At 61.0% G+C, this 9368-nt stretch overlaps 2 protein-coding genes across 2 annotated transcripts; one reads left to right on the top strand and one right to left on the bottom strand.

The window, feature by feature from the left end:
• Positions 1-566: 566 nt before the first annotated feature.
• On the top strand, positions 567-2138 carry ETH_00000225 (Chromosome III, complete sequence, related; the record flags this gene model as incomplete). The annotated part of the gene is made up of 3 exons (XM_013379621.1): positions 567-789; positions 1315-1808; positions 1995-2138. 3 exons carry the CDS (start codon positions 567-569, stop codon positions 2136-2138), a joined length of 861 nt encoding a protein of 286 aa, XP_013235075.1.
• Positions 2139-3899: 1761 nt separating this feature from the next.
• Positions 3900-9270, bottom strand: ETH_00000220 (uncharacterized protein; the record flags this gene model as incomplete). Its single annotated transcript, XM_013379620.1, has 9 exons — positions 3900-3959; positions 4102-4147; positions 4266-4330; positions 4592-4693; positions 5239-5697; positions 5876-7431; positions 7654-7822; positions 8067-8157; positions 8351-9270. Coding segments are annotated over 9 exons (3468 nt in total), but the record flags the coding sequence as incomplete, so codon positions are not given.
• Between the last annotated feature and the right edge of the window lie 98 nt (positions 9271-9368).

Genomic DNA, 9368 nt, shown 5'->3' with positions numbered 1-9368 from the left:
CTGCTTAGTTGCTGCTGCTGCTGCGGCACGCGCGCTCCTGCTCTTCATTGAGAACGGTTTTTGCTGCTGCTGCGCTGCTGCTGCTGCTGCTTCTCGTTCGCAGCAGCGGAGCGGCGGGCCTGGCTGCAGAGGATGTTATAAAAGCTGCAGAAGGCAGCCTCCGCCGCCTGGGCACTACTTACGTGGATTTGCTGCAGCTGCACTGGCCGCAGCGTTATGTGCCGCGCCACGAGACAGGAGAGCCGCACCAGGTCCTCTACGATATCCCCGTGAGTCGCAGCAGCAGCTGCTGCTCCTGACAACCTGCACCAGCAGCCTGCAGCAGAAGTCTGCAGCTGCTGCTGCAGCACGCTGTAGCAGCAGCCTGCTGCTGCCGCTGCAGCCCGCGGGAGCCTTGGAGCGTTTGCTGCTGGACCTCCCTGCTGGAGGGATTCTTAGGGTGTTTGTGTCATTTTGCTGCATTGCCGGCTGTGTGCTGCTGCTCGTGCTGAGTGCTTTGCTGCGGGGCTGTATGCGTTTGCTGCCAGACTGCAGCAGCAACAGAGACGCAGGACCACCGGGTGTCCATGGAGGCGTGGCTGGACGCAGTGGAGGTGCTGCTAAGAGACGGCAAGGTAAGTAATGCGCATTTGCTGCTGCATGCGCTCCGCTGCACCAGCAGCACCCCACTGCCCTGGCATCGCACGATCCCAGCCGGCCAAAACGCCGCGAGGCGGCGTTTTAGCCCCCCGCCGGGCCAGCAGCAGCAGCAGCAACAGCAGCAGCAGCAGCAGCTGGTGCGGCGTGGCTGTGAGCGTTTCAGATTCGGGCGTGGGGCCTCTGCAACGAGACTGTCTACGGGCTGCTGCGCTTCTGCCAGCTAGCCAAGGCGAGGGGGCTGCCTCCTCCAGCTGCTTGTCAAGTTCATTACAATTTGCTGCTGCGGAATGACGTGGAGAAGCAGTTTGTAGAGGCCGTCAGGCCTCAAAACGCAGGCAAGACTCCTGGGCCTGCTGCTGCTGCTGCTGCTGCTGCTGCTGCTACTGCCGGCCTTATGGCAGCAGCCACGCACCGCAGCAGTAGCTGCAGCGCAGCAGCCGAGCACGCTGTTGGCAATAAACCCTAAACCCTCAAAACGCTCACCCCGGAGCCCAGAGTCTGCCCCGAAACCCTAAACTGTAGACATTACAGCCGCTGCGTCTTGCAGCCCCGGCTCCCTAAACCGTAAACCCTAGACCCTGAATCCCAAACCGTAATCCCACACCCTAGACCGCAAACCCTAAACCCTGGGCCCTAAACCCTAAACGCTAGACCCTCGGTCGGCGGCGCGCGCAGGGGTCTCGCTGGTGGCCTACGGGGCGCTGGCCGGCGGCCTGTTGACTGGGAAGTATTTGGAGTGGCTCGAGTACCCCACAGCTGGCCGGCTGCTGCGCTTCCCTTCCTACATGCGGCGATTGAGGTGGGCTGCAGCGGGGCTGCTTGCTGCTGCTGCTGCAGTGGCTGCTGCTGCCGCTGCAGCAGGGCGGGCTGCACAGCAGCAGCTGCTGCTGGGGTTGCAGCGGGGCGGGCAGCCACACCACCTGCTGTTGCTGCTGCTGCTGCTGTCTGCCAGGGGCTCTATGGCTGCAAAGGCTGTCAAGGAATATTTCTACTTGGCACGGCGCTTCGAGCAGCCGAACTTGACGCCCGTGGCCCTCAAGTGGGTGCTGTCTCGCCCCTTCGTGACCTCCACTGTGAGTGCCCCCAAAACCCGAAACACAGCAGCAGCAGCAACAGTAGCAGCAGACAGATGGGCAGAGCAGGAGCTAGACAGCGACAGGCAGCAGAGGGTGCGTAGCTAGGCTGCTCCTTCCGCTGCTGCTGAAGAGCAGCAGCAGCAGCAGACTATGGGGAGTTGCCGCGCCGCCCGCGCTCTCCCAGCGGCAGCAGCAGCAGCTGCTGGTGCTGCTGCTGCTGGGAGCATCTGGCGTTTGCTGCTGCTGAGGGCCGGGAGTGTGGCTGGGGCGTGCGTGCAGCTGCTGGGCTTCAGCGATCTGTACCAGCTGAGAGAAAACCTGCACTGTTTGCATCCAGCAGCAGGAGCAATGACTGACTGGATGGAAAGGGAAATTAATTTTCTGCACTGGAAATGGAGAGACCCCCTCAGGCTGCTGCACTAGCTGCTGCTACAGTGCAGCAGCAGGAGCAGCAGCAGAGGCCGCCGGGGAACTGACTGGGTGCAAAGGGAGATTAACTTCGTGCACTGGAAGTGGAGAGACCTCCCCAGTTGCTGCACTGATTGCTGCTGCTGCAGCGCAGCAGCAGCAGAGGCTAGAGATTCTCTGAGGCTGCTGCAGTGACTGCTGCTGGAGCGCAGCAGCAGCAGTGGCTGCATACCCCCTGGGAGTGCTGCACTGACTGCTGCTGCAGCGCAGCAGCAGCACCCTAGCAGCTGCAATGGCAAGGAGCAGAAAGCGGCAGAGACAAAGACGAGAAGAAGAGAAACAAAAAGGAAACAGAAAACGAAAAGGTAAAAATACAAAAGGGAGGAGAAAGAAGCTATTGAGACTGAAGGCAGCAGGGGCCACGGAGGCCCGCAGCAGAGAATATATCTGTGGGGTCTGACTTGCATGCAAAAGACAGGAGACAGGAAACTGACATACGGCAGCAGCAGCCCAGAGAAGAAGCAGCAGCAGCCCAGAGAAGAAGCAGCAGCAGCCCTGAGGGAAAGCAGCAGCAGCCAGCCAGAGCCGCCCCCCCGCTCGCAGCAGCGCAGGGGCCCTTTAGGGGGCCCCTAGAGGGGCCCCCCAAAGGGTCCCTTAGGGGGCCCCTAGAGGGGCTACCTAAAGGGCCCCAAAAGAGTGCCTTTAGGGGCCCCCAAAACGGCTCCAAAGGGCCCCTTTAGAAGCCCCCGAAGGGCCCCAAGAGGCCCCATAAGGGGCCCCCCAAAGGGAGCCAAAAATATTTCTTTAGGGGCCCCCTTTGGGCCCCCAGGGGCCCCTACGGGGCCCCAAAAACGAACAAAAAAAAGAAAGGCGCCAATGTCCTTAGGCAGCCAAGGTGACAGAGAACTAGAGAATTAGCAGCAGCAGCAGCAGCAGCAGAAAGAACTGAAGAGCAGCCAATAGGCAGGAAAGAGTCAGGGAAAAAGAAGCAAAGCCGAAGTCAGGCACTGGGAAAGCAACTCGGCTCAAGGTCGCTGCTGCTGCTGCTGCTGATCTACCCAGTGCAGCAAACCCAGAGGCAGCGCCAGTGCATGCACATGCTGCTGCTGGCTCTACGCGGCGCCTGGCACGTCTAGCAGCAGCTGCAGCTGCAGCAGCAGCAGCACAGCACTCGCAGCAGAAGCAGCAGAAAATCCACAGCAGCCAAGCAGCGACAGCAGCAGGGAGTCAACTGCAGCACCGGCAGCCGCCGCAGCAGCAGCAAAGTACCCGCAGCAGCAACAGCAGCAGAAACACGGGTTTCAGCACATGAGCTATTTGCGTCCCTAATCGAAGCAAAACAAAAGGCGGCGACGGCGACTCGTCGCACCTGCCTTGAGGCCCCAGCAGGAGAGCAGCAGCAAGCAGTGGCTGCTGCTCAAGCCGCTGCTGCTGCTGCTGAAACCGCTGCTGCTGCTGCTGAAACCGCTGCTGCTGCACGCTCTACAGTTTAGATTGACAGGAGACAGCGTCAGTCTTTTCGTCGACAGCAGCTGCTACTCTTGCTGCGGTCGCAGCTGCGACTGCTGCTGTTGTTTCAGCAACAGCAACCCGTGCTGTTGTTGCTGCAGCTCTTTTCGCTGCAGTAGAAATATACCCTAGTGCAAGCAATCCCCCAACACTGTCTGTACAGGCACAAAAATTGCAGCGATGCTGCTGTCCTGCTGCTGCTGCTGCCGTTGCAGCGCGAGCAGCAGCAACAGCTGCAGCTCTTGCTGCTGCTGCTGCTGGCCCCAGTCAAACTGATCGGCGCAGCAGCTCCAGAGCGCTATCAGCAGCAGAAGAGAAAACCGCTGCCTGCAGCAGAAAAAAACAAACTAGAAGCAAAAGCCTCATGTAAGCAGCAGTAGCACGAACACACGACACTGAGGCTAGGGCTTTAAGGTGCTGCAACAGCTTCCGCTGCTGCTGCTACTGCTGCTGCTACTGCTGCTCTCACCACCACAGAATAAGATCCCTCAGCAGCGTAGCGGTCGGCTGCCAATCTGCACAGCGGAACAGTACAGCAGCACAAGCAACAGCAGCAGCAGCAGCAAAATGTGGGGTTGCAGCTGGCTTGACTGCCACATTAGCAGCTGGCAGCAGCAGCAAAAGGGAGCTTGCCTTTTGAGGTTGCCGATAGCGGCGATGGCCCGTGGGATGCCCAGCAGGCGGCGCGTTGCTGCTTCCTGCAGCAGAAACAGCAGCAGAAGCAGAACACAGCAGCAGCAGCAGATGCGCGCTCACTGCTGCTGCAAACCCCCTTGGGGTCCGCCAGCTGCACAGAACCCAGGCAGCGCTGCAGCAGCAGAGCCCGAGCTGCGCAGAGCCCGGGCTGCGCTGCAGCAGCAAAACCAAGAGAGGCGCTGCAGCAGCAAAACAGGGGCGGCGCTGCAGCAGCAGAGCCTAGGCTGCGCTGCAGCAGCAGCCTGCAGCTGCGGCTGACCCACCCGCAGCAGCAGCAGCGAATAGTAAGGAAACGGAAAGGCCCACTCAGCAACAGCAAATAAGTGCCGCGAGGCGTCCAGCAGCAGCGGACTGACCAGCCGGCCCTGCGCACACACCAAACAGAGTTCCAACAGCCCCATGGCTAGCTAGCTAGCTGGCTAGCTAGCTAGCTGGCTAGCTAGCTAGGTAGATGGACAGCTGGGTAGCTTGCTAGCTGCTCCGTCTGAGCTAGACCCCCGCACCCTTCCCGCCCAACTAGCTGCCAGACAGCTAGGTGCCCAGCTAGCCACTGAGCAGCAAGCTGCTAGCTAGCGGTATGATGCCTGGCTGCCCAGCTAGCCACTGAGCAGCTGCCTACGCAGCTAGCCACCTGGCAGCTAGCCACCTAGCTAGCCATTTAACAGCTAGTTGCCCAGCTAGCTGCCGAGCGACTGCTACAACTGCGCAGCTAGCTGTACAGCCGCCGTCTTCAGGCCCGTCTAAGGACACCAGGTGGTTAGCTAGCTAGCTAGCTAGCTACCCAGCAGACTAGCTGACTAGCTAGCAAGCCGGCCAGATAGCTAGCCAGACAGCTAGTCAAAGGCTGGCCAGCTAGCTGGCTAGCTAGCTAGCTAGCTGCACGGTGGGACTGTAGGCGCGCAGAGCTGACCGGAACGAAGGCAAGTCTGACAGTTTCTTTCTTCTCAAAGAGCTGCAGGAAATCCAACTCGAGGGTTTCGTGGCAAAGAAAGCCTTGAGGAGTCAACGCGGCGTAGGCGGCCTTCTTTTCCCCCGTTTGCTGCTGCTGCTGCTGCTGCTGCTGCTGCACGCTCTGCTGCTGCTGCTGTTGCTGCTGCTGCTGCCCGCTCACTGCGGGCGTGCCTGGCGCAGTACCCGCAGCGGGCCTCGTTGCAGCGGCAGCCCCGGGAGCAGCGCCAGCGACGGCCTCAGCAGCAGCAGCAGCAGCAGCAGCAGGTCTCCTGGCCACCATTGCAGCTTGCTTGTACTTGCGCTTCAAGGAAGATACTGTCAGGGCATCTCTCATGACTGTTGTCTTCAGCAGCTGGTGCTGCAGCAGCCGGCGGTGCATAACGCTCGCGCAGTTGTCGCCCGGCAGGCACAGCAGGAGCTGCACGTACGCAGCAGCAGCAGCAGCAGCAGCAAAACAGCAGCCGCAGTGCCCTAAACTCCCGCTACAGCTCAATATGCACACTGCGCGAAGCAGCAGACACCCTCACTAACCGGAGCATTATTCTTCTGCTTCAGACATCAGAGCCTAGGGTTTAGGGTTTAGGGTTTGGGCTAACCAGTCTGCACAGCAGCAACTCAGTGTTGGCAGCCATCAGCAGGCGGCGGCAGACGTCTTCGTCGTTTACGGACAAGAGAGCCACTCTGAGTTTTGAGCAGAAAAGAGCGCATGCAGCAAGAGGAGCTGCGCCGCTCCCTTTGGCTGCTGCTGCTGCTCCTGCTGCTGCTGCTGCTGGTCCCGCTGCTGCCAGCGGGGTAGTTTGCTCTGCTGCTGCTGGCGCTGCCGTGTCGGAAGCAGCGCCGAAAGCGGCTGTTGCGGGAGACGCACCACGCAGGCCGTCCGACGCATCTGCTGCTGCTGCTGCTCCCGTTGCTACTGCTGCAGCAGCAGCTGCACTAAGGGCCTGGGCGCACCGCCCCAGCAGCCGCAGCGTGTGCTGCATGCATCCTCTCGGGGGTACTGCCTGTTGCTGCAGCTGTTCCTGCTGCTTGATGATAGCTTTGGCGAGCGCGGCAATTCGCTGCTGCTGCTGCTGCTGCTGCTGTTGCTGCTGCTGCTGCGGCTCAGTAGCAAACAGCGTCAGCAAACTCGCCAGCAAACCTGACCACGCGTGACCAGCAAAGGGCGGAAGATAAGCAGAAAGAAAAGAAGTGGGGCAGCAAACAGTGAGCAGCGAGGCTTCATAGCCAACGACGACGCCCCTGCTGCCTGCTGCTGCAGGCGCTGCAGCAGCAGCAGCTGCTGTTGTTGCTGCTGCTGCGCCGTCCTGGGCTAGCTGATGCCTCAAGCAGTCCTGAACCACTGCCAAGACGCGCGAGCTTTGCGAAGCAGCAGCCCCTTCTGTCACGTGCTGCAGCACCCGCGAAAGAGGAATGGCCAGCTGCCGCCGCTGCTGCTGCTGCTGCTGCGCATGCTGGTGCTGGTGCTGCTGCAGGTGCTGCTGCTCCCCAGTGCTTCCGCTCCGTGGGCGTCCCAACGGGGCCAACTCGCTGCTTGAGAGGGACCGCTTGGAGCGAACATAGCTGGTGTGGCTGCTGCTGCTGTGGGTGCTGCTGCTGCTGCTGCTGTTTCTTCCCGTGCCAGAAGCAACACCACCAGCGGCGGAAGCTGCTGCTGCGTCTGCATGCGGGTGAGCAGCAACTACCCTGAAGGGGCGGGTTGGGGGGAAGCCCACGGGTCCCGCTGCGGCTGCTGCTGATGCTGCTGCGGGGGGTGCTGCTGACCGTATAGCGGGGGAAGCAAAAGGGGTCTCGTGCTCGTTGCCCTCATCAAATATACTGCCTTTCAAGTCCCGAGCTCCTATAGCAGCAGCTGCTGCTGCTGCGCATGTCGGTTCTGCTGCTGCTGCTGGGATATGCAGTTCTTGCGCTGCGGGCTGCTGCGGCTCATGATTGCTCTTACCGCAGCTGCTGCTGCTGCCGCTGCTCCTGCTGCTACTGCTGCCGCTACCTTCGGCGTGGCTCGGCTTCAAATAGCTCCTCGTTTGCTGCTGCTGCTGCTGCTGCTGCTGATGCTGCTGCTGCGAACTGAGCTGGGCCCCAACAGCTAGCGCAGCAGCAGTCGGAGGGGATTCCAGCAAAAACTTCATGAGACCCACGTAAGGCGCGGACAGCCCTGATGCGCAGCAGCAGCACCAGCAGCAGCAGGAGTAAGAATAACAGCAGTATAGGCAATACAAGATCCAGAAAAAACAAAAGACTCAGAAACTGGCTGCAGCGTCCCTGCAGCAGCACCCTGTGCAGCAGCAGCCGCAGCTGCAGCAATATGGGCAGCAGTAGCAGCAGCATGCGCAGCAGCAGCAGCACGGCTTTCTCCAGCAGCAGCAAAAACGCTCACCTAGCAGCGTGAGGCCCAGGAATTGACCTGCTGCTGCATCTTCGCCCAAAGAACAAAAAGAATGCTGCGAAGGCTGCCGCAGCAATTTGCTGCTGAGACACCGCGACAAGCAGCGAAGCACGGGGGGCGCCAGCAGCAGCAAAGAGGCGTCCAGCAGGTCGCCGCTGGACTGCAAACAGCAGCAGCATCAGCAGCAGCAGCGGCAGCAGCAGCAACGGTGGCAGCAGCAGCAGCGCCAGCAGCAGTAGCGTCAGCATTCTTGTCGAAGAGGTGCAGCTTGCCGCCCCACGCGCTGCTACTGTTGCTGCTGCATGCAGCAGCACCAGATATAGCAGCGCCCGCAGTCTCGCAAGCAGCAGAGCAGCAGCAGCAGCAACAGCAGCAGCAGCAGCAGCAGCAACATCGCTGCTCACCTTGACCCTGCAGCTGCGGAGCTCTTCTCTGGTGTCCCTTGCAAACAGCAGCTGCTGCAACTGCGGCGAATCCTCGTCGTCAAGTCCCACACTGCAACAACAGCAACAGCAGCAACAGCAGCAGCAGCATCATAAGACCCTAGACAGGCACAGTAGGACACCCGCAACAACAGCAGCACCCCAAGCGACAACAAAGGTAGCAGCAGCAGCAAAGGCTGCAGCCCCAGCCCCAGCAGCAAAGACTGCAGCACTAGCCCGCAGCAGCAGCAGCAGCAGAGGCTTACTGCGCTGCATGCAGGGCAAACTGGGCCAACGCAGCTTGAGGGTCTGCTGTTTCTGCTTCGCCGAAGAGAAAAGCAGCACGAGCAAACAGTAGCAAACGGACAGTACCCCACACGGCTTCGCACTCCACGCCGCAGTACTCGCTGCTGCTGCTGCTGCTGCTGCTTTTGCTGCTGTTGCTGGGGTCGTCACCTGCTGCAGCGGCCGAGGGGCTGCTCAGGGGTCCCCGAGTTTCTGCTGCTGCTGCTGCTGCTGCACTGGGAGAGCGTCCGTCAGGTGCCGGCGAGGCCTCGCAGCTGGGGCCCGAAGCAACTGCTTCTACTGCAGCGCGTTGTGCTGCTGCCTGCTGCTGCTGCTGCTGCTGATTCTGCTGCTGCGCTACGCTCTCAATAGGGATGAAGTGGCCGCCGAGGCCGCCGCCCCAGCCAGTCGCAGCAGCAGCACCTGCTGCAGCATCTCCTGTCTCTAGGTCGAGCGGCTGCTGCTGCTGCTGGGCCGTGGCCGGGCTGGGGGGGATGGCTGGAGCGCTGCTGCTGCTGCTGCTGCTGCCTCCTGCTGCCTTCTTTATTGCAATTCGGAAGCGCCCCACAGGCAGCAAAGAATGCAGAAATCGCAGCCGCAATATAGACAGCAGCAGGGTGTACAAACACCTGCTGCCAGCAACGTACTGCAGCAGCATGTCGAGGCGCTGCAGCACCTCCACAGCCACGCTGTTCCCGCTCTCACGCATTGTGCTGCTGCTGCTGCTGCTGCTGCTGCTGCTGCTGGATGTCTTGGGGTGCGTTGAGACCAGCCGCAGCACTGCGTCTGTTACGTCGAGGTGCAGCAGCGCAGCGCATGCATCCAGGTGTACAGACACCTCGTCATAAAACCGCCATGGCTGGTGCACCCACACTGACTGCCGTGTTGGCAGCGCGGCTACCTGCAGCAGCAGCAGCAGCAGCAGCAGCAGCAGTAGTAGTAGTAGCAGCGGCGAGGAGGAGGAGGAGCAGCAGCAGCAGCTGCTGCAGCAGCAGGAGG

This window comes from Eimeria tenella, genomic scaffold (assembly GCF_000499545.2).
Source record: "Eimeria tenella Houghton genomic scaffold, Eth_scaff365, whole genome shotgun sequence".
Taxonomy (NCBI): Eukaryota; Apicomplexa; class Conoidasida; order Eucoccidiorida; family Eimeriidae; genus Eimeria; species Eimeria tenella.
The sequence above is the reverse complement of the archived record's forward strand: the minus strand, read 5'-3'. Positions and strand labels throughout refer to the sequence as shown.